This window comes from Octodon degus, unplaced genomic scaffold, assembly GCF_000260255.1.
Source record: "Octodon degus isolate 3935 unplaced genomic scaffold, OctDeg1.0 scaffold00089, whole genome shotgun sequence".
NCBI classification, from domain to species: domain Eukaryota; kingdom Metazoa; phylum Chordata; class Mammalia; order Rodentia; family Octodontidae; genus Octodon; species Octodon degus.
In genome coordinates this window covers 10,017,300-10,037,629 of record NW_004524665.1, presented here as the reverse complement: position 1 = coordinate 10,037,629, position 20,330 = coordinate 10,017,300, and the positions used below count along the sequence as shown (strand labels likewise).

At 60.2% G+C, this 20,330-nt stretch overlaps 2 protein-coding genes across 4 annotated transcripts; one reads left to right on the top strand and one right to left on the bottom strand.

Moving 5' to 3' along the window:
* The first annotated feature begins 445 nt into the window (after positions 1-445).
* Positions 446-7,139, top strand: CUNH2orf54 (chromosome unknown C2orf54 homolog). 3 transcript variants are annotated; one of them, XM_023722228.1, is made up of 5 exons: positions 446-1,028; positions 3,585-3,756; positions 4,870-5,023; positions 5,711-6,067; positions 6,739-7,139. In XM_023722228.1, the coding sequence occupies exons 1-5, from the start codon at positions 545-547 to the stop codon at positions 6,829-6,831; spliced, it is 1,260 nt and encodes a 419-aa protein (XP_023577996.1). In that variant the 5' UTR covers positions 446-544; the 3' UTR covers positions 6,832-7,139. The 3 variants fall into 3 exon arrangements, with proteins under 3 accessions (XP_023577996.1, XP_023577997.1, XP_004637496.1); XM_023722229.1 differs by having other exon boundaries at positions 3,531-3,756; positions 5,897-6,067; XM_004637439.2 differs by having other exon boundaries at positions 3,531-3,756.
* Positions 7,140-12,702: 5,563 nt separating this feature from the next.
* Agxt (alanine-glyoxylate aminotransferase) lies at positions 12,703-19,698 on the bottom strand. Its single transcript, XM_004637364.2, has 11 exons — positions 19,433-19,698; positions 19,143-19,335; positions 18,218-18,282; positions 17,793-17,893; positions 17,147-17,217; positions 16,595-16,679; positions 15,882-15,977; positions 15,322-15,391; positions 13,804-13,899; positions 13,369-13,497; positions 12,703-13,015 (listed from the first exon to the last, which is right to left on the bottom strand). Exons 1-11 carry the CDS (start codon positions 19,661-19,663, stop codon positions 12,908-12,910), a joined length of 1,245 nt encoding a protein of 414 aa, XP_004637421.1. The 5' UTR covers positions 19,664-19,698; the 3' UTR covers positions 12,703-12,907.
* Between the last annotated feature and the right edge of the window lie 632 nt (positions 19,699-20,330).

Genomic DNA, 20,330 nt, shown 5'->3' with positions numbered 1-20,330 from the left:
GCTGCAGAGGCAGGGCTTGCGCACCCTTCCAGGCTTCTGCCTTTCTGCTGTAGCAGGTGTCTGAGGGCAGGGAGTGACTGCTGCTTTCCAGGCTGTAGAGAGGCCGCAACCCCACACGGGGCCGGAAGCCATGCTGTGTTCCTACCAGCCTGGCAGAGAGGCTGGGCAAGAGAGGTCTTATTTCCAGAAACCTCACCATGGCTACTGGGATGGGACTGGGGAGGAACCTCAGGATACGCAGGCTGTGTCTGTACTGGTGCTACAGCCTGGGACAGGGCGTCAGTCTGGAGGAGGAAGGGGAGGGTGCAACTGGGCCCAGCCCCTGCACAGCCCCTGGGACATTCCTAATCGCTGGGGACTGACTCACCCACTTCAAAGCTTTGGCTGCCCTTCAGTTATTTAACCTGCACCCAGTGCTGTCGCTTTGGAATTCTGGCTGGAGCTGCGCCCCACCTGAGGACCTGCTGCTCCTCCCGGCCTGCACCTTCCCTCCGCCCTCCAGGCCCGCTGCCGGCTGGCAGAGCAGCCCCAGGTCTGTCCAGCCATGGCTGTGAAGGTGCCCCTCTGGCACCACTACCTGCAGGCCATCCGGTCTCGGGAGGTGTCCCGGGTGCAGGACTTCCAGCTTGCCGAGGACGTCCTGCTCACCGTGCTAGAGCGCGTGCACACCCTGGACCCCCGCTTCCTTGTGGACTACTCCCACCACCTCGAGGCCTTCCAGTTCGCCCTTCGCTCCTCAGAAGACCCGCTGGACATGCAAGTGCCACTGCAGGTGGATGCCAGTGCACTCCTGATCGAGGAGCAGGGGCCCTCGGAGCTGGGGGATGGCCCCATGCTCTGCCGCCTGGGCATCCCCTGGGGGGCGACTGGCCTGGAGTCCTGGATGACTGGGGATGTCTTCAGTGCCTCCTCAGAGGGTGGTACCAAGTGCTGTGGCTACATAGAGCCCAGCAAGGTCCTGTGTGTCCTCAAGGACCTGCTGGTGGCCGCCATTGTGCACTGCAAGCACCATGGCCTCATCGCACCAGGTAGCAGCCCAGGCCATCGGCCAGCCGGGTGTGCCACGCACGCTCTGTGCAGATGTGCCCTCTGTGTGCGTGCTGTGTGCAGGCTGCCATCTGCGTGTGCAGAGTGTGTGCCTGTGCGTCGTCAGTGTGTGTGGGGGCAGACTCTGCTCTGTCCTAGCCAGGGGCCCCTCGAGGGAGTGAGTGGGGTGCGCCTCCTGTGCAGCTTTCATCCAGCGTTCTGGAGAACGTGTTTTCAGGACATTACTGTTTCGGCGGCTGTGAATGTGATCACGTGTTGCTTTGCTGGTTGACTGGATCCTCAAGGGTCCCTAGCCTGGTTCTGGGCCACTGGCTCTGGTGTTGGTCACAGCTTGTTGTGACCATGCTCAGAGCCAACCCCTCCTGCAGCCTCTGACACACCACAGCAGGCCGTGGGCCCTCCCTCTTGGACCCACCAGTGTGCACTTGGGCAGAGCTGTCTGGGTTCTCGCGGGATTCCACCAGTCCCGGCTGTGGCTCAGCTGCTGGCTGGGTCTCTGAGCCCACACAGCCCTGGGCTAGGTACCTCCTGAGCACAGAGCACTGGACTCTGTCTCTGCCTGGAGTTCTGTTGGCTGATGGGGGACTGTGCCAGGGTAGGCAGTCCCCTGTTGGGTCCAGGGCAGCCAGTTTCCCTCAGCAGGGCTCAGACACGGGGTGGTCAGCTCCTCTGTGAGGGTCACCAGCACCCGGGCCTGGCCTGGCTACCGTACAGGCCTCTCCTGTAGGTTGGGTGTGGGAGCAGAATGCCTGGGGCTTCTGACAGACTGCAAGCCATGGGGGGGGGGTCCTCACAGCCTTGCCTGGAGGTGTCCTGTGCTGTGGACCAAGGCCAGTGACTACAGTCACCAGGTGTCTGCTTGCAGAGTACCTGCAGCCCCTCATGTCTGGTCGCCTCACACTTAATCACCATAGGAGCTTCACAGGACTTCTTCTGTCCTCCTGACCTAGCCCTGTCATCTGCTCTAGGACAGTGGAGGTTACCCTCACATGCCCAAGAGGTCCCTGGCTGGGAGACAGAGATCTGGGTCTGTGGCCCCCCCATGGTTGTGCTGGGCATGCAGAAAACTCCACCCCACTGCCCCACACTTGCTCACAAAGGGCAGCATGCGGCCAGGGGAGCAGGCCGTCCCCACCCTGGAACCGGTGTGACCAGCTTGAGTGGTGAGGCTGCCAGGCTGCCAGTTCACAGACGAGGGAACATGTGACCCATGGAGACAGAGCCACCAAAGGTGGCTGTGGATAGTGTACCACAAACACTGGATAGAGAGGGGCCTGGGTAGTCACTAGTGGAGAAACCGAGGCTGGGGGCAGCCTGCGGGGGGGCAATGCTGAGGGCCCATCCCAAAGGGCCAGGCGGGATGAGGGGACACTGACCCCACCCAGAGTCCTCTCAGGGCTCGTGTCTGGGGTCTTCTGTGGGATCACACCTGCTCCATGGCCTTGTGTCTCTGCCTGTCCCCGGCACCTTGTCCCATGCAGCAGTGGTAGGCAGGGTTGTGTGTGGGCATCTCCACTCCTGGAGTCACTTGCCCTTCTCCCTTGGCACCAATTTGTTTTGTATGGAGCACGCAGTACCCAGCAATACCTGCTGGGGGTCTGGGCCTCTGTGTCAGGGCTATGGGGCCATGCCAGGAGGCAGGCTCTCAGCCAGAAGGTGCAGTCCATGCTGCACAGAAGGGTGGGGGAGATGGGGTTCAGCATACAGGGCACCTCTGGGTGTGAACAGGACCCAGGGCCCTCCATACTTTGGAGCCCCTGGGCAGCCTGGAAGCAGGGTCTCTGCACACTGCTCCCAGTGGCCTCTGCTGCACAGTCCTCCCTTGAAGTGTGAGGACGAAGTGGTCCCCATACCCCGCCAGCTGCAGGAAGCTCTTGGGACATGAGGGGGCCTGGCCTGGGCTCTGTGCCATCTGGCCAGGGTGGGGCAGTTGCATCTGTCTGTCCTCACTGTCCACACAGGTCACCTCCCAGGAGTCTGAGTGCAGATTCCCTATGTCTGAGGGTGCACAGGCCCGGGATGGGAGATGAGGCACCCACAGCTTTCCTGAATGCTGAGGAGCCTGGGAGGGCAGCTGCAGAGCCCTTTCCTCATCTTGCAGCAAGGGGCTATAGGCTTGGGGCTCAGAGTTCACTGCCTTCTCTGCAGAGCTCACCCTTGGTGCTGCCCTGGCCCCCCACCTGCTGGTGAGTGGGGCTGAGTCTGGTGGGCAGCCAGCCTTGGGCATGGAGCTGTGGCTGGCAGGCAGGGCCCAGGCTCGGTGAGGGCCCTCTCCAAGAGGCCCTCCGAGGGAAGCTGCCTCAATCCAGTGCCAGGGAGTCACCAAGCTTAACGTTGCCCTCAGAAGTGTCATGGCACTGCACAGCTGGCGTTGGCCCAGGGGTAGTGGGGTCCACGGGGCACTGCAGGCTGCAGGTGAGGGGCCTGGCAGTGACAAGGCAGGCCCAGGGTTGGGGACAACTGGCCTGATGCAGTCCTCATAGGTTCGCTGAGTGCCACCAGCCTGCAGGAGGAACAGCTCCACCTGTCCCTGCTAGTGTCCAGTGGCTGGAGGAAGATCCGCTTCAACATTGTGCCCACACTGAGGAGGAAGTGCGGTGTGCCCGGCCTGGATGGCACTTGGCTCACACCCGGGTTCCCTGAGGGCACCCTGCAGAGGGTTGTCAGCCATGGGGTGGACTTGGTGCCTGCCGGTGCCCAGCACTGGAGGTATGTTATATACCTGTCCTAGGATGCAGGGTGCTGGGAATAAGCTAGAAGGGACTGCCCCCAGGTCTCCCCACCCCAGGCAGAGCCCCCACAGGTCCCTGCCCACTGCTGCCCAGTGCCTCTGTGACTCAAAGTGGTCAGTACCTCAGGGGAAGTCAAGGTCCCTGTGGCTTCCTCCAGCAGGATGCTAGGCGCCTGTGGGCAGCTGCAGTGGAGTTCTCTCCTAGACAGGGTGAGGCAGTGACCATGGGGGCCCAGGGGGCCAGGACCTGAGGGCGGCTGGGTGGGACCCTCTTCACCTAGCCCAGTACAGGTTGGCTCTGTGTGCCAAGGGTATTCCAAGGCAGGTGCGAGGCTTGCTCATCTTCTAGGGCTGCCTTTCAAGGCTGTGCCCCATGCCCAGGGTACCCCAACTTGCTTGGCTATAGATGGCCCTGCTGGCCTGGCCTCTGGTGGTGCCTCCTTGAGTCCCTGATCACTGTCCTCTGGGGCCTATGGTCTCAGGAGGGTCACCTGCATCTCTGTCAGTGGCTGGGGGGGGGGCAGTGGCTGGGCCCCCTGGAGACCCCAGGGACCAAGCCCCATCTAGATTGGACACAGATGAAGGCAAGTGATGGGCGAGGTGACTGTCCAGCTGCCTGCAGCCTGAGTGGCACAGGTTTTGCTCCCAGCTCCTTTTGTAAGGGGTGACACCTGTAAGCCACGTGGGCCCCTTCTGGTGGCTCTGTGGAGTTCTGAGGGGACTTCCGCCCATCACAGCTGCAGGGCAGGGCTGTGGCCAGGCTTGCCGAGTGCCCACCTGCCTGCCACAGAAGGCCGAGCACATAATCAGGAGTGACCTCTTGAGCGCTGGGGCGGGTGACAGCCAGGTATGGCAGTGCAGGTGCAGCCCTGGCAGGCTCAGCGGGTGAGAAATGCCCACAGCTGCAGGCACAGCTGGGAGCCTGAGCCTGCTAATGTCCCCGGTGGCCTCAGAGCTATCAGTCTCCCTGGAAGCCCCAGTACAGCCGAAACTCCCAGCCCTACCCTCACTCACTGCAGGGTGCAGACTTCTCCCAGGAAGAAGGGCCTGCAGGCTGTGAGGAGCCTAGACCTTACTGCTCTGGCTTCTAGGGCCTGCACAGGCTACCTGCTCACCCGGCTGCTTGGGGAACTGGGTGTCTTCCGGGGCCACCGCCTGGACAGCCTCTCCCTCCTCGACCGGGTCAACCATGAGCACTGGAGGGACGGTGGCCGGCAACCTGGACTGAGCTTCAACCACCTAAAGGTAGGTGAGGAAAGGCTGTGGCCACCCATCTCTGTCTTGGCTGCCTGCACCCAAGACCTGGGCACCAGGGCGAGGCCCCCAGGTGTGTCCTTTCCTGGGTCAGAGACCTTTGAGGCCCTGCTGGCATGGGGATGCTGTTGGGTCAGACCTCAGGGTGGGCTGCATAGAGCCAAGCCTGGCCTGGATGTTGGGTAGGGTATGATGGGTCCCGCAAGGGTGTAATGAACACAGGAAAGCCAGGGCACAGGCACAGACCTGGCAGGCAGTGGGGTGCAGGGCTGTGGGCGTGGGGCACTGCCAGGCCCCTGCCTAGTGTGTGCCCTATGGACAGAGGGGCCTGTCCTGCCAGGTGTTGAGAGGAGGTGGCCTGACCTGTCCTCAGCCATGGCTCTGCCCAGAATCCTGTCCCCAGGCCACGTGGGTGCACTGCCCTGGTGCCACGGGGATGAGCACTTTTGAAAGGGACACAGAGGATGAGTAGGAGCTCCATGGAAGGGATCTGAGGTCCAGTAAGGGGTGAGAGGAGGAAGAAAGGACCCTGTGGGGATGAAGGACCAGAGGGGTGGGGGCCCCAGAGTTGCTAGGCGGGGGGTAGAGGGTGGGGCGGGGCCTGGCCCAGGCTCAGATGAAGGTAGGAGGCACGGGGATGGGATACACACCAGGCCCAGTGCTGCCCCCCCTCTGCAGACTGCACTGCTATGGGCCTGTGCACTCTTCCCGGCACCTGAGGACTGGGCAGAGCTGCAGGGCGCTGTGTACAGAGTGCTGGTGGTGCTGCTCAGCTGCCTGGCCTCCAGGACACTGCCGCCCTTCCTCTACGTGGGGCGTGACCTGCTGCAGGGTGGTGGGCTGGACCTCAACGCCATCTACCAGCATGCAGAGGGCTTTGCCCGCCAGCCAGAGGCTGCCCTGCGCATCCACGCCACCCACCTGGGACGCAGCGCCCCTCCACGCGTGGGCCACGGGATCAAGGCGCTCCTGCAGCTGCCAGCCAGTGACCCTGCCTACTGGACCACCGCCTACTTCGATGTTCTTTTAGACAAGGTGGGCAGCTGACCAGAGGTCACACCTACCCAGGGTTGCACAAGGCAGGGACTGAGCAGAAGGACAGCTTGGAGGCGGGGGTCAGCAGGTGTGGAGTGGCCCCTGGTCCGGGGCTGCTCTCTGGGAACCAGGGCAGCATGCGCTACCCCCAGGCCTTCACATGGTGAATGTAGGGCCCCAGCTCGCTTGGGCCCATTCCTCATGGGATGCAGCCTTTCTGGGCTTCCTGGGGCCCATTTTCACTCACCCATGTGTCCCAAGACCTCGTGTCCTTGGGCCTGCTTTCCAGGAATGCTGACCGCTTGGCTAGCTGCCCCTCACCCCACAGAGCCCACTTTGGCTCCCATTCACCCATTACCAGTGGACATCAAGGCAGGAAGGGCCTGGATGGAGGAAGCTGCTCGTGTCACGGCAGTCAAGAAGCAGAGAGGGGAGGAGGGGATGGAGACGAACCCTGGCCATGCTTTATGACCTTACTTCCCACCAGGCCTGGCTCCCAGGAGCAAGGCAGCTGAACGTCCAGGCTCCCATCGCCTTCCCAAAAGGAATGTTTCAGATCCCAACCATAGCAGGCTCCGCTGTGCGACCCAGGCCATGGCCCCCAGGCAGGAGCCTAGACATGGGGAGGACCTGTGTGGCCAATGCCCATGACCTCGCCCTCCTTCCTGCAGTTCCAGGTCTTTACCATTAAGGATGAGAATCGTGTTGCAGCCATGCAGAGCATCTTCCGGAAGACCCGGGTCCTGGACAGTGTGGATGGCTGAGTGTGGAGGGTGGGCTTCTCCTGGACGTGGGCGAATAGCTGGGCCTGGGGTGCCCTCAGGGGACCATGGGGACGATCTGAGTGTCCTGGGCAGTGGAAGCCTCAGGGGCAGTGGCCATAGCTCCCAGCTGTGGGCTTCCCAGGAGCTGAGTGGCCCCCTGTGAGATACTGGCAGGGAAACTGAGTCTTCGGGGACCAGCGCTCGCCTGGCCTGTGCAAGGCCGTTCCCTAGTGATTAAATGTTGGCTGTTGGCCCCTGAACAAGCTAACGTCTCCTGCACAAAGGGAGAGGCCCTGTGCTGTGTCTCCAAGAAGAAGCATGGATGGGCTGGTGAGATGGCTCAGTGGTCTAAAGCACCTACTTAGAACAAGCTTAGCAAAGCATAGGGACCACGGTTCAATCCCCCAGCATCACATGCCAGCCAGCCCTGCCCCCTGGTGGGCTGAGCTGGCTACACACACACACACACACACACACACACACACACACACACAAATAAATAATTAAAAAAAAAAAAAAAAGAAGAAGCATGGAGACCTCCAGTGGGAGGCTGATATCATGGGCCAGTTTCAACCTCCTGTATGCTGAGAATGACCCCTGCCTAGGGGCCCCCAATTCCTGGTTTTCAGAGGGGCCAAAACCAGAAGAGGAGTCTCCCATGGCTCCTGCGGCCAGCCCTGAGCCATCTGCCCCTCCGGCCCTGCCATTTCCACTTGCCATGGCAGACATGCCCCTGGGAGGCTGGGTGTGCTCTCCTGGTGTCAGACGTGACCCCCCGTCTGCTCTGCTGCCCTCTCACCCCCACCCCCAGCGAGGCGCCTCCTGCCCCTGCCCCAGCCCAGGGTCCCTGCCTTTTCCATTCTGTTTACCCTTTGGCGTCTAGGCCACGGCCAGCCCTGGGCTCCCATGGCCAGCATGGCCACACGGTCCCCTACTCATGTTCTCAGGGCTGATGGCCATGTGTGACAGGAGCTACATGACAAAAGCAAGAGTCCCAGGCCAGAGCCGACACCCACAAGGGGCACAAAACAGCATCGCGCCCTTCGTGAGGAGGCATGCGGAGGGCAGGGTCAGGCCCACACCTGCTCTGTGTGGGCCCAGAGGCTGGTGCCCGTGAGTGCTGTGTATGAGTTGGGGTGGCCCTGTCCAGAAAGAGACAGAGGTAGACGCCACAGTCGGAAGGACCCAGACTAAGGCACTTGGTATAGGGTGGAGCCACATGTCCCTACCCAAGATAGGCTCACCAGGAAGGACCAGCAAAAGCCAGGTGACTGTGGAGGACACAGGTGAGCCACACCTGAGCACTAGCTGAGCCCTGTGTGGGTGACACTGGACAGCGGGGCTTTCCCTATCACCACTGTGTGCAGGGATCCCAGGTTCACTCTCTCAGGACTTTCAGAGAAGAGGAGCAGAAGAAACCCACAGCAAAAGTAAGTGAGCAGTGGAAGTACAAGGCCCAGCAAGAGTCCTCTCTGTGCTGGGGGCCCAGGGCCCAGGCCATCTGACCCGCGCTTACTTCCTGCTCCCGTAGCATAGCCCGGGTCTCTTCCTCTTGGCCTTCTGCAGTGCATTCATTACCTAGCTGGTGTCAGTAACTGGTAGGTTTTAATTCTGCCCATCCTTGACTCCTCTGGGCATAGGAGCTGCCTCCCGCTGTCTGCAGTGTCTGTTGGCAGCAGAAGCCTCAGGCTTTCAGTGCCTGCTCCTGCTGAGACCTTCCCACCCACACAGGCCCCAGTCTGGAGCACCGTGGCTGCTGTGCCTGGGACGTGCATGCATTTCCCTTTGAGCTCCCAGTCAATTTGGGGTCAACAGGGGTCCTCCGTGAGTTGGCCTGAGGCTTCTGGGTCTGATCAGGGCCATGGGAGATGCAATCATGGTGCCAGTCATGCCCACAAAGAACCCATGCACTGGTGCAGCCCGGTCAAAGCCCTGCCTGGTGCCGAGGCCCGAGGAGTATGGTCCCTGGCAGGTGTGAGGTTGTGTCCAGAAAGCAGCATCAGCAAGTATCAGGCTTTGTAGGGCAGATCCCTGGCTGTGACCCAGTACCATGTCCTCTGCTGCCCCTATGATTAAGTGTTTCGAGGGGTGCATTCAAGGGGGGCAGTGCAGTGCAGCCTCCAAACCTGGGGCCATGGGCAGGAACCACTGGGATCAGGCCAGCATGTGGGGCATTCAGTTAGGAGAAGGGTAGCTGGGGCCTCCTGGTCGTCCCCAGTGATGACTGTGCCACATGCTCAGCACATACACATGGCCTTGGGGCTTCATGAGGACCAGGGAGGAGGCGAGCTACATCCAGCCTGCAGCGGCTCACTCTGGTGCGCCCACCCTGTCCTTCATACGAGACAGAGCTGCTCGGGGGTCCTGTGCACAGAAACTGTCCCCCACAGTCATGCGTGCAGATGAGTGGTGGGTGAGGACATGCCTGGAGATTGTCATGGAAACCAAAGCTGCTCCACATGTGAGACAGAGCCTCTCCACGTGTGAGCCATGTAGCTCAGGGGCCGTGGCCAGAGTTCAAGGAGAAGCAGTCCCAGTTGGGAAAAGATAGGGACACTGTCCGCCTAGTCCTGCCTCGGCCAAGAAGAGGTGCCTTGTGGCAAAGGCCGCAGGGCGAGCGGCAGGATGGCACTGCCTACAAAGCTGGGTCCCAGCACTTTCACCCAGAGCCGAGCGCATCTACAATGTGATTTCTGACCTCCATAGACACAGATTAGAAATTAGAAACACTAAGATATTTAGACTGTCCCCCAGAGATTTGAAAACAACACAAGTCTAAATAATCCATGGTTCAGAAAAGAACCCACAAGCAAACAATGAAATATTTTTCCTAGAGGGATAAAAATGCCACCTATCGAAACTCAGGAGATATAGCAAAGGCAGTGCTCAGAGGACATCTTTCAGGTATAAACACTCATTTAGAAAAGGAAAGAAGTTTAAATTTAGTTATCACAAAGCTGGGAATGGCGATTCATCACTGCAATCCCAGCTCTCTGGGAGGCTGAGGCAGGAGGATCTCAAATTCAAGACAGCCTGGACAATTTAGTGACAGAAAGACTTATGCCCTGTCTCAGAATAAAACTTTTTAAAAGGGCTAGAACTGTTGCTCAGTGTGAAGACTCTAGATTCACCCTCCCACAGTGAAAAAAAAAAAAAGAAAAAAGGATAAATTATGTTAGCTTTCCCTGCTAGAGCTAAAAGCCTGTATGTGGATGGTTATTACACATCAATTATAAAGACAAGAAACTTGAAAAGGAGCAAATCAAAACCAAAACAAACCAACTAAAGGGGATAATAAAATTAGAGTGGGATTTGAGAGAGCAAGTAATAGAGAGAAGTGAGCCACACCCCGGCACGCCTGGTCAGGGGGAGGACAGAGGAGAAGCCACTGTGACGGGAGTGGAAGAAAGCTGCCCGAGAGCCCGGATGGAGAGGGCAGTGCCAGGCATCATGAGCGGGGCACACAGCACTAACAGCCTCCGTGGAGAGTGAGCGTGCCCTGGGTGACAAACAAAAACACAAGAAGAAGGTGAAAGACACGCCTATTAAAACTTGTGGACTCAGAAAAAAATCCTTGCTTCATTTTAATTTTATTTATTTATTTATTTATTTATTTATTTATTTATAAGGAAGGGTCTACAGGGTGTTCAGGGGCTCACTACTAGATCGGACTCGTAGTGATCCGCCTGTTTACAGCCTCCCAAGAGCTGGGATTACAGGCCCACGCCACCACACCCAGTCTCAATTGCCAATTCAGTGCGCCCTGGGGGCGGGGCAGGCACAGCAGGCCCCGGGATTGAACCCCCAGGCCCTGAGCCTGCTTACAGGCACTTTAATTGGCTGAGCTATTTGGCTGGCCTGCTTTTTAATTTTTAAAAAGCTTTTGAAACAGGTTCTTGCTTTATAGTCCAGGCTGACCTTGAACTCAATATAAAACTCAGGCTGGTCTTGAACTTGCTGTGATCACGCTGCCTCAACCTCCAGAGTGTTGGGATCACAGGTGTGCACCAGCACATCTGGCTTTAAATAATTGTTTCTGTCAAAAACCTCCTAGGCTTTTATCAAACACTTGAAGGAAGGGATACGGCTCAGTGGCACAAGTGCCTGTCTGGTAAGCCAAGGCCCTGAGTTCAATTCCCAGTGCCATAAAACTTGAGGGGAAGGAAAACAGTCTCTATGCTAGAGAAACTTGACTGGGAAATCGTGCCCATCTCCTCTGGCAGACGCAGCCCACACATTGCTTCGACTCAGCACTGCATTGTGGTCCTCGCCTGCAGGGTGGTGAGAAGAGAGAAGTAAGGGCACCGGTCTTGGAAAAGAGGAAGCGGCTCGCTCACTAGTCACTAGTGAGCCAGACCAGAGCAAAATCTGGACAGAAAAGACACAGGAAGGGCCAGCAGCACTCGTGCGGTCTGCTTACATGTCACCAGGGTGAAATGAACCCGACTGGCAGAGGAGCAAAGGAGCCGCAGGGGTGGCGGAGGGAGGCACCACAGCTCTTGGCAAGGGCTGCAAAGGGAGCCATGCTTCGACCCCAAGTCCTGTGCCCTATTATTACTGAGACCCAGACCGTGCAAGCCTTGGGTCTCGAGTCCTTACAGCCCTGTTCCCAATAGACTCCTCTGTACGCATGCCACCTCAGCTGGGGTCATGCTCGACAAGACAAACCAGCCCTATGGTGGGCTTGGGAGTCAAAGACACCCAGGGAGCAGCCAGACCTAGAGAGAACACACGGTATACCCACGAAGCTCATGCGGGGTGTCCTCCGCGGGTCAGAGCCCTGGTGGCTCTCCCCGGGATGCCCGCCCCTCAACACAAGAACTGCCTAGCCTCTCGGCACTGGGAGACATGGAGGTCAAAGGGCACTTCCAGCTGATAACACTCAGCAGGGGACAGGCTTGCATCCCTCCTCTGTATCTGCTGGCAGAGGCCAGCCGAGGACAGCACCCCTCTGGAGAAGGCGTGAGCCTCAGTGCAAGCGGCTGGTGTGCCCTCGGGCCGCAGGGCTTGCCGCAGAGACCCTGGCCATTTGCCCAGCTCCCAGCTGTCTTTGTGGCCCTCAGGGTTGTGTCTCCTGGTCACAGTGAGCACCACCAGTGGCCTCTGTCTGCCCAGGGCCCAACCCCTACCTCACTAGGGACAGGGATAGAGTCGGGCCAAGCCGCATCTTCAGAGGTGACTAGCCTTGACTGGGGTCTTGTCCTGCCTTCTTCTGAGGGTTTCTGCCTTCCTCCTGAGGGTTCTGGGGACCAGAGGACCTGGGTTCCTGGCTGGAGCATGGGACTGCTCAGCAACTTCCCAGCAGTGAAGGTGGGGTCAGAGGCCTGGCTGAGTGTTGGGAGCCATGGAAATGGAAACCGGTCAAATGTGTGAGAGCCGACGAGGCCTCAGTGCCTAAAGCAGCCAAGTTACTCAGTCCTCAGATAAACATCCTGACTAGTGAATGTCGGCTGCTAGTCCGAGGCAACCTTGAGTCACATATCACTAACTGCAAAGATCTAAATAAGCACCCATACTGTTGTTCAGGGGGTCGTCTTGCTGACCAGGCAAATGGGCTACCACCTAACCCAGCTCTTATCTTCTCGTCTATCTTTTCCTCATTCCTGCTGCCGTTTCTCCCCAGGTACAATGGACCACCCTGAGACCAGTGATCCTCACAGCTGAGTGCTAAAGGCCTTGCCTATGTGAGTGTGAGTCCTGGGGGCTCACATGAGGTCCCCCATGAGGGTATGTCAGGAGTTGACATCTGGGGAGGGTGGGCGACAGCCCCAGCCTCAGCCCAGAGGATCTGCCCACAGGCTCTGGGACACGGCCTCCCTCTAGCCAGACCGGGGGGCCAAGGGCAGAGGAGTGCCCTGTCAGGCTGCACCGTAGCAGAGACGTGGCCAGTGCTTTATTGAACACTCTCGGAGGTCAGTGGCCACAGGGACAGCAGCTCTGCGGAAAGCACAGTGAATCCTCCTCCAGGGATCCTGCTGGGGGAAGAAAGGTCACGTACAGCTCTCCTGGCCTCAGGCCCGGGGTCATGTGGCCTGCTGGCACCTCCGTACCCCGGGCCGGGAGGCTCAGGGCAGCATCACAGCCTGTTGCGGGAGCAGTGCTGCAGAGCCTCCTTCAGGGCTTCAGTCAGGCGGTCCACGTTCTCCCGGCTGGCATTGCAGCCCAGCAGGCCGATCCGCAGCACCTGGTGGGTGCAGGCGGGCAGGTGTTGGGGAGCCAGGAGCCCGGACCAGAGCCACACCCCCACCCCTGTGGCGCAGGGCTGGAAAAGGGGCCGGCACGGTGGTCACTGAAGGTCCCTCAGTGTGGCTGGCCTGGCAGAGTCTGCTGGACGCAGGCCTGAGGTTTCCCAGAGCCCATGGGCTTGGGAGGAAGGATGTCCCAAGGGTGTGGGAAAGGCTCTTGGGGAGGGCTGTTCCCCAGGGCAGCCCTGCTGTCCTGGCCCTCAATGCCCACTTGTGGATGGGACTCATGGGCCTCAGAGAGGGAGGGAGTTGGTGCCCAGGCCTCAGGGCCCTGCAGCACAGGGCCCCTCACCTTCCCTGCAGAAGGGCCCAGGCCACCCATGATCTCAATGCTGAAGGAGTCCATGATGTAGTCCACGATATCCCTCCAGTTGTAGCCAGAGGGTACGACCACTGTAGTGACTGTGGGCAGACGCGTGGCCTGTGGGAAGCGAGCTGCTCAGCCACAGAGGGCACATGCCCTGCCTGTCCTTCACGGTGGCTGTCACCCAGGCCACCGGCCCAGCCTGACTGCCATGAAGAATGGGATAGCCACACAGCTCCAGGATGGGGTGCTGGAGGGTGTACCTAAAGGCTTCCAGTCCCATCCTGGGGTAGGTTACTCCTCTTCAGGACACATGGCCACCATATTGGTACTTAGTCCTGTGGGTGGCTCTGGCCAGGAGTTCCATCCATCCCTGCCATTGTCATGGTGTGGACCTATCCCCCAGCACCTCACCCTCCTCACCGGGTCTCTCACGAAGAGCTGCAGGCCCAGGCCCTGCAGACGCCCGTGCAGGTATGCCATGGCCTCATGGTGCCGCCGCCAGCTAACCTCCAAGCCCTGTGGGGAGAGGGGATGTCAAGTGGTCTGACTGAGGCAGCTGCAGGCCATGGGAGACCACATTCGGGCCATGGCAGGCCTGGAGCTACCCTGCCTAGGGTGGGGGCACAGTGTGGGTCCAGCAGTGAGAGGGAGGCAGGCACAGCCTGCAGAAGGTCAGGACACTGCAGGAGGCAGAGCCTAGGGAGGGCCGGGAGTGGTCAGGGCAGGCTTGCTCTTCCCACCAGGGTGGTCTTTCCAGCCCTGGCTCCCACAGCGTTGAGGAGCTCCTCCTCCCCGACCCTGCCAACCCCAGCCCCTCCACCTTGCCCACCTTGTTCCTCCACCCCTGCTTGTTCCCTCTGGCCCTGGCCCATGGCCTCTCCTTTCCAATCAGTGGCTGCTGCCCACTGGTTACTCCTGCCTTTCAGGGCAATGAACCCTACTGTCAGAATCTGCTGAAGACTGCAGGGCCTGCACCTCCTCATGACCCTTGCCTTCTGGCCTCTTCCTTTCCTGGTATATTCCAGCCCTTGGCCCTCAGGGACAAATGCACGGTGTGGGTGACAGCCAGGGCACTGACACCTCATCTCTCCCTGCTTTGTGCAGCATCTTGAAGCGGGGACATAGGAGGGAAACAGTGACAACAGCCAGGGCCCCTTCCAGGTTCTTCCTAGCCTCTGGGCCAATGGCTGTCAAGGGCCCTTCTTGGGACGTCAGGACCCAGAGGAAAGTGGGCCGTGTTTTGGCTTCTTTCCCTCTTGTGACCTGAAGAGCCAGTGGCCCACGACCACATGTGGCCCTCTGTGCTGACAGTGATTCAGCCCTCAACAAAGCCACCAGCCTGGTCACACCCAGCTTCCTCTGCCAGGCCCTGCCACCCAGGAAGCCACACATGCTCCAGGAGTGACCCATCCCGTCATGTACACGTCTGGGCACTCCTGAGGAGCAGCAGGCTTGGGAGGCGGCAGTAGGAGGCGCTGGCCAACGTCTACTGTGTGAGACACCTGTTGAAAGCAAGCTGGACATCCATGCTGACCCCGCACCGGCTCTGTGACACCCAGGCATGTCCTATCATGATGAGGCCAGAGGCCCTCACCCAAAGAGCAGTGACTGTGGTCTGCCCAGGTCTCACCAGCCAGTTCTTCCAGCCCTGTTGCCCTGATGTTGGTACCTGTCAGACGGTGCCTGGCTCCCTCTCCCCAGCAGCTCAGGTTCCCTGTGAGTTGTGCCCGCCTTGTTCCTCCACCCCTGCCTGTTCCTTCTGGCCCTGGCCCTGTGCTCCCAGCTGGCTACACCCTTGGCACACAGTGAGCCCGGCCATCGCCCGTGGGCCCTCTTGGGAAGTGCTCTCAAGTCTATCCCGTCCCGGGCCCCCCTCTGGGGCAGTGGGTAGCAGAAGGCCTCTGGTCCTCGTGTGTGCCACACCTGCCCTCCACTCACCTCCTCCACCATGAGTGCCAGGCTCTCCCTCAGGCTGTACAGGCCAGTGACAGGGATGGTATGATGGTACCTGTGGGTGGCAGCAGGGGCCCAGCTTATGCCCACACCTGGTGCCAGTCCCCAGTGGCAGCCCTTTCCTGGCACTGAGCTGTCAGGAGCTGTCAGGGCAGTGGCTCTTCAGGGAGGGCAGCAGGGCAGCAGGACAGGAGGATGGGAGGGACCCCGAGGTGGCAGCCACCTTTTCACAGGGGCCTGGCACATCCTGCTTTGGGTGTGGCACAGGGGTTATGGCCAAGATGGCTCTCGAAGCTGGGGGTTCCCCTTGCCTTCTGAAAGGGTAAACTGAGGCTTAGGAAGGGAGGATACAGTGGGCAAGACCTAAACACCTGGGGCCCATGGAAAGGCTGACGGGGCCCTGGTGGTGGGGAGACCCAGGGCCCTCGAATGAGCACTGGGAAGGCAGGGGTGCAAGGCCACACATGGGATGCCATGATGGCCCGGAGCTAAAGGTGTTACCCTGCCCCCGCCCCCGGCCCGGTCCCAGGTCTGCCAGCCCTCACGTCCTAGGCTTGTCATCGCAGCCCCAGAAGTTCGCCAATAGTGTAACGTCCATGAAGAAAGAAACAGGCTTCGTCTTGCGTGTGTAGACCTTGTGCCTAGTGGGAGACACCCGAGACTGCCTTGTGTCCCAGACATGGCTGGGGCCCATCCCATGTGCCTGCCGGGGGACCCTGTGGGCCCAAGAAAGTAGGGGTTGCCAGCCTCCTGTTCTCCCTGCCCTTTCCTACACTGTCACTGAAGGTGACTGCTGGCTCAAAGGCCTGAAGGCCTGCTGCACTGGTAGTTCCAACCTACCTAGATGAGAGAAAACTGCGGCTTGGGCCTGGCACTGATGGACCCTCATGCCTGCTGCTCCTGGACCCTTCCCTCTTCTATGCACCCCTAGCCCAGATGCTGCCCGGACAAGTGGACTGGAGGGCATGTGCAGTGGGCTCCCCACATCTGGTCGGACCCCTCCTCCCACAGCCCTGCAGTCCCAAAGGGCCTGCTCTCTGGTGCCCTGTGCAGGGTCCTGGCTTCACCTCAAGTTCCCAGGCCCACAGACATCTCGGTGGCCTGGCTGCAGCCTGCTGAGCCCATCCCTGACTCCTTCCAACCCTGACCAGTCTGGGAGGTGGCTGCTGGCCAGATGCAGTATAGAGAGGGCTACTCCTGTCAGACCACAGCCTAGGCTGGACCAGGCTAGACTGAGTGGGACTTGTGGGTCACTCACTTGGCCCTGTTGCTGAAGGAGAGGAGAGCGGTTCCTGGGGGGCTGTTGAGGACCTTCTGGGAGCCAGAGTACAGGACATCAATGCCTGGGGAGGCACAGGCTCTGGTTGGGCTTAGCCCAGCCCAGCCCAGCCCAGCTCCATGCTGTGTAGTAAGACAGGGTGAGGAACAGGAAGGAGGTCCTGGGTTCGAGTCTCAGGCTCAGCAGAGCCTCTGAGCAAGCATCCCCCTCCCAGGCAGTGTGTAACTCCTGAGCACAGGGCCTACAGCTCTGAACATGGTGGACAGAGCCCCTCGGTGCCCTACTGAGGCTCCTAGCCTCCCAAATGCCCCCCAAGAGTGATCCCACCCAGTGCCATCTGTGTCTCCACTGTTCCTGTGGGGGGGGGGGAGGCTGGAAGAGGTGGCCCTCAGGGTGTGTGACAGGGCCACTGGGTCACCCAGCCTCAGGCATTTAGTTACAGTGACAGAAAATGAATGTATACACCCAGCAAGGGAGTGGCTGTGGAGACAGGCTGAGCCAAAGAGGCTGCTGCAGGCCGAGGGCGCTCACCTTGCTGGTCCATGTAGAGGGGGGCCCCACCCAGGGATGCAACGGCATCCACCAACAGCAGGCACTGGTACCTGGGGGTGGGCACAGGGCAGTGGATGAAGCAGGGCAAGCTTCTGCAGGGGCTACAAGGAGGCTCAGGACACAGGCTGGTGCCTTGCAGGTCCCAATGGGTACCTCGGGGGCGGCTAGCAGAGGATCCCCAGGAGCCCAGGGGCAATGTGAGGGTACAGCCTGCTGACAGCTCTCCATCTCTGCTGCCCAGTGCCAGGCCCAATGGAGAGGACAGAGCCTGGATGCCGGCAGCCAGGAGGCCACACCTCTGCCTGGGCTTCTGGCATGTCTTGTGCCAGCCAAGGTGGGCAGTTGGAAGGGCAGAGCCAGCTTGGGGTCATGAGTTTTATCCTCAGGCAAGGATGAGGCAGGGATGCTGCAGGTGGGAGGGGAGGGTGGCTGGTGCAGGCCAGGAGCAGCACCCCTCCACACCCTGGGCCATCCTCTGTGGGATGAGCCCACTGGATTCTGCCCACATGGGGCACGGAGGCCCAAGAGGCACATGCCAGGGCAGGTTCTGACCAGGCTACCTGCTACCTGGGGCAGGAGGGACTGCCAGCACCCACAGCACTCCACCAGGTTGGGGATGGCCCACCTGTGGCACAGCTCCCCATAACCGTCCAGGGGCTGCAGCACTCCGGTGGAGGACTCCCCGTGGGTCAGGAACAGCAGCACTGGCTTGTGATGGGCAAGGCCCTGAGGCAGAGTGGGCACAGTAGACAAAGCAACCCCCCACTGGACCAGGTGGTCTGGGCAGACAGGAAATCAGGCCCAGCCGCTGCCCACTTGTGGGCCACCAACAGTCCACAGTGCCACATGGTGGGAGTCCTGCCTCCAGCTCCGCAGACCCCTGCCCTGCCACAGGACTGTCCTGACTCAGTTTCCCCAACGGACAGCACCGGACATCCCACCTGTTCTCAAGTATGTGAGTGTCTCCTGTAGATGGTCCCGTCACTAGAAAGGGCAGCCGCCACCCAGCCCTTGGCCCTGATGCCCTGCCACAGTCACCACACCCTGTACCTCCTCCACCTCCTGCAGTGTGTAGTAGCCTCCAGGCTCCTTGATCATGGGGTGCACATGAGCTCCTGCAGGCCATGGAGGTAGCGGTGAGCACCCCCATGGCAGGGATGGTGTTGAGCTACCCACCCGGTCACCTGGGGCAGAAGGTGCTCAGGCCAAGAGAGCCAGGCCTCCCTGGCTTCACAGCCCCACACTGATTAAGGAGCATCACATGTCAGCCTGTGGGTGCCCCATACCCACAGCCACTCACAGAGAGCCCAGGGTCTGGAGACCTAGACTGGGACGAGTGGCTGGCCGAGGGTGGTGCCGGGATCAGGCCCTGCCTGCCGTCTCTTGGAATGCTGTGTCCTGTGGCTGCCCGATAGAGTCTGGGCAAGGCACGCACCTGGGGCCACCCCAGCTCACGGAGAGTCCAGGCTGGGCTGCAGGGACAGCTGGGCTAGTCCAAGTCTGGGCTGTGCTATGGCCTAACTCTGGCTCCCCTTGGACACAGCATATGTGGACTGACAGGGACCCGGAGCAGCCAGGACCCTTCTGAGCTTTCCAGGCCCTTCTTGGGGTGCCAGGGCATGGCCTGTCCTGAGCCCACTCCTGCTCACCATGCCAAGGAAGGCAGCTGTCCGTGCTGCCACATCTCAGGGTTGTCCCAAGCCCAGAAAGAAGGCTATTTCTGAAACTCAGGGAGGATGTGGACCTGAAACCCCATCCTGTCACAGAGCAGAGCGACACCTGGGGACCTCAAAAGCTGCAGGCGGTCAGACCAGGAGACCACGGTCTGTTCACAGCCGTTCCCAACCTAGAGCGCCAAGGCACCTGCTGCACTGCTGCCCCTTAGGGTCCATTGCCACGGGGTGTGGGGTGAGTGCTGCTGGCCAGCAAGGCGAGGGCCACCCCTGCTGCCCTGCTGCCACACCTCCTGCCTTACCTATTCGCTCCCCGATGTCCACAGCCCTTAGCCCCCACATGCCGTTGGCCCCGACCAGGAAGGAGTCCCCAGGCTCCAGGAGATTCATCAGCGCTGTCTCTAGGGCGCAGTGTCCTGGGCCGCTGACGGCCAGCGTGAGGGCATTCGTGGTCTGGAACACGTACTGGATGCCCTGCTTGATCTCATCCATGACCTGGGTGGCGGGCACACAGGGTACACCGCTGTTCTGCCATGTCCCTCACGAGCAGGAAGGTGGCCCGCAGGCTCATGCCCAGGCAGCAGCTGTGTACCTGGAATATCTCCTTGTGCATGACCCCGATCACCTGCAGCCTGCCAGCTGCCTGGACACGGGGAGCCATGTTGGAGGGGCCAGCACCCAGAAGCAGTCGGTTGGGGACGGAGAGCGGTTTGAGCAGGGCTCCTGGCGGGGCCACACGCAGCTGGTGCGAGGCCATGGTCTGTGCCCAGACTAACACCTGGGGCCCCAGGGCAGGACTGGCCTTGGCCAGCACCTGGAACATCTCCCAGCTGGCCCTGCGCTGGTCACAGAGGTGAGGTTGATCAATAACTTTCTGCTGTCCCCCATCTCATGCCCCTGTCATTGTTACTTGAACCTTTATCAATGTTTATCCTGCTGTCAAGACCAGCAGCTCAGGAGGAGCGCCTAGATGGCTGGGGCTCCGAGCCCAAAGAGGCACCGGGCTTGGAGGGCAGATTGGTTCCTGCAGCCCTAGGGCCCTGGTTCAGGGGACCCTGTTTAGTCAGGGAGCTGAAAGCTGATCACAGAGGGTCAGAGAGCAGCTATGTGGCAGTTGGCACAGTCTGGCGCAGTGAGCGTGGCTGGGTTCCAGCAAGATCTTGCACACAATAATAAGGTGTGGCCAGGTGCAGCAGGCCAGATGCTGGGTGAGCAGGTGGCTGGCCGTGGAGGAGCCAGAGGACTCCCTGGGCCAGGGTGTATGCGCTGTGTGCGTGTACACCGTGTGCATGTGCACCGTGTGCGTGGGCACCCACTCCCATGTGCACCAGAGTCTCATTCGCAGACTCAGTCGCACACACACTGGCTCACACTAGGGCATACGCACGTAGCTTTTGCACTCACATGGTCACTCTCAAACACACTCCTTTATGCTCGCACTAACATACTGCACACATTGCCTCACTGGCGCACCCACCATGTCCTTCCTG

Coding starts and splice junctions, on each gene's coding strand:
- CUNH2orf54 (XM_004637439.2), top strand. CDS start 545: ATGGCTGTGAAGGTGCCCCTCTGGCACCACTACCTGCAGGCCATCCGG. Junction 1,029..3,530: donor CCATGGCCTCATCGCACCAG/GTAGCAGCCCAG, acceptor CAGTCCTCATAG/GTTCGCTGAGTGCCACCAGC. Junction 5,024..5,710: donor TGAGCTTCAACCACCTAAAG/GTAGGTGAGGAA, acceptor CCCCCTCTGCAG/ACTGCACTGCTATGGGCCTG.
- Agxt (XM_004637364.2), bottom strand. CDS start 19,663: ATGTTCCAGGTGCTGGCCAAGGCCAGTCCTGCCCTGGGGCCCCAGGTG. Junction 16,680..17,146: donor CCTCTACATGGACCAGCAAG/GTGAGCGCCCTC, acceptor GTGCCTCCCCAG/GCATTGATGTCCTGTACTCT. Junction 15,392..15,881: donor TGCGATGACAAGCCTAGGAC/GTGAGGGCTGGC, acceptor TGCCACCCACAG/GTACCATCATACCATCCCTG.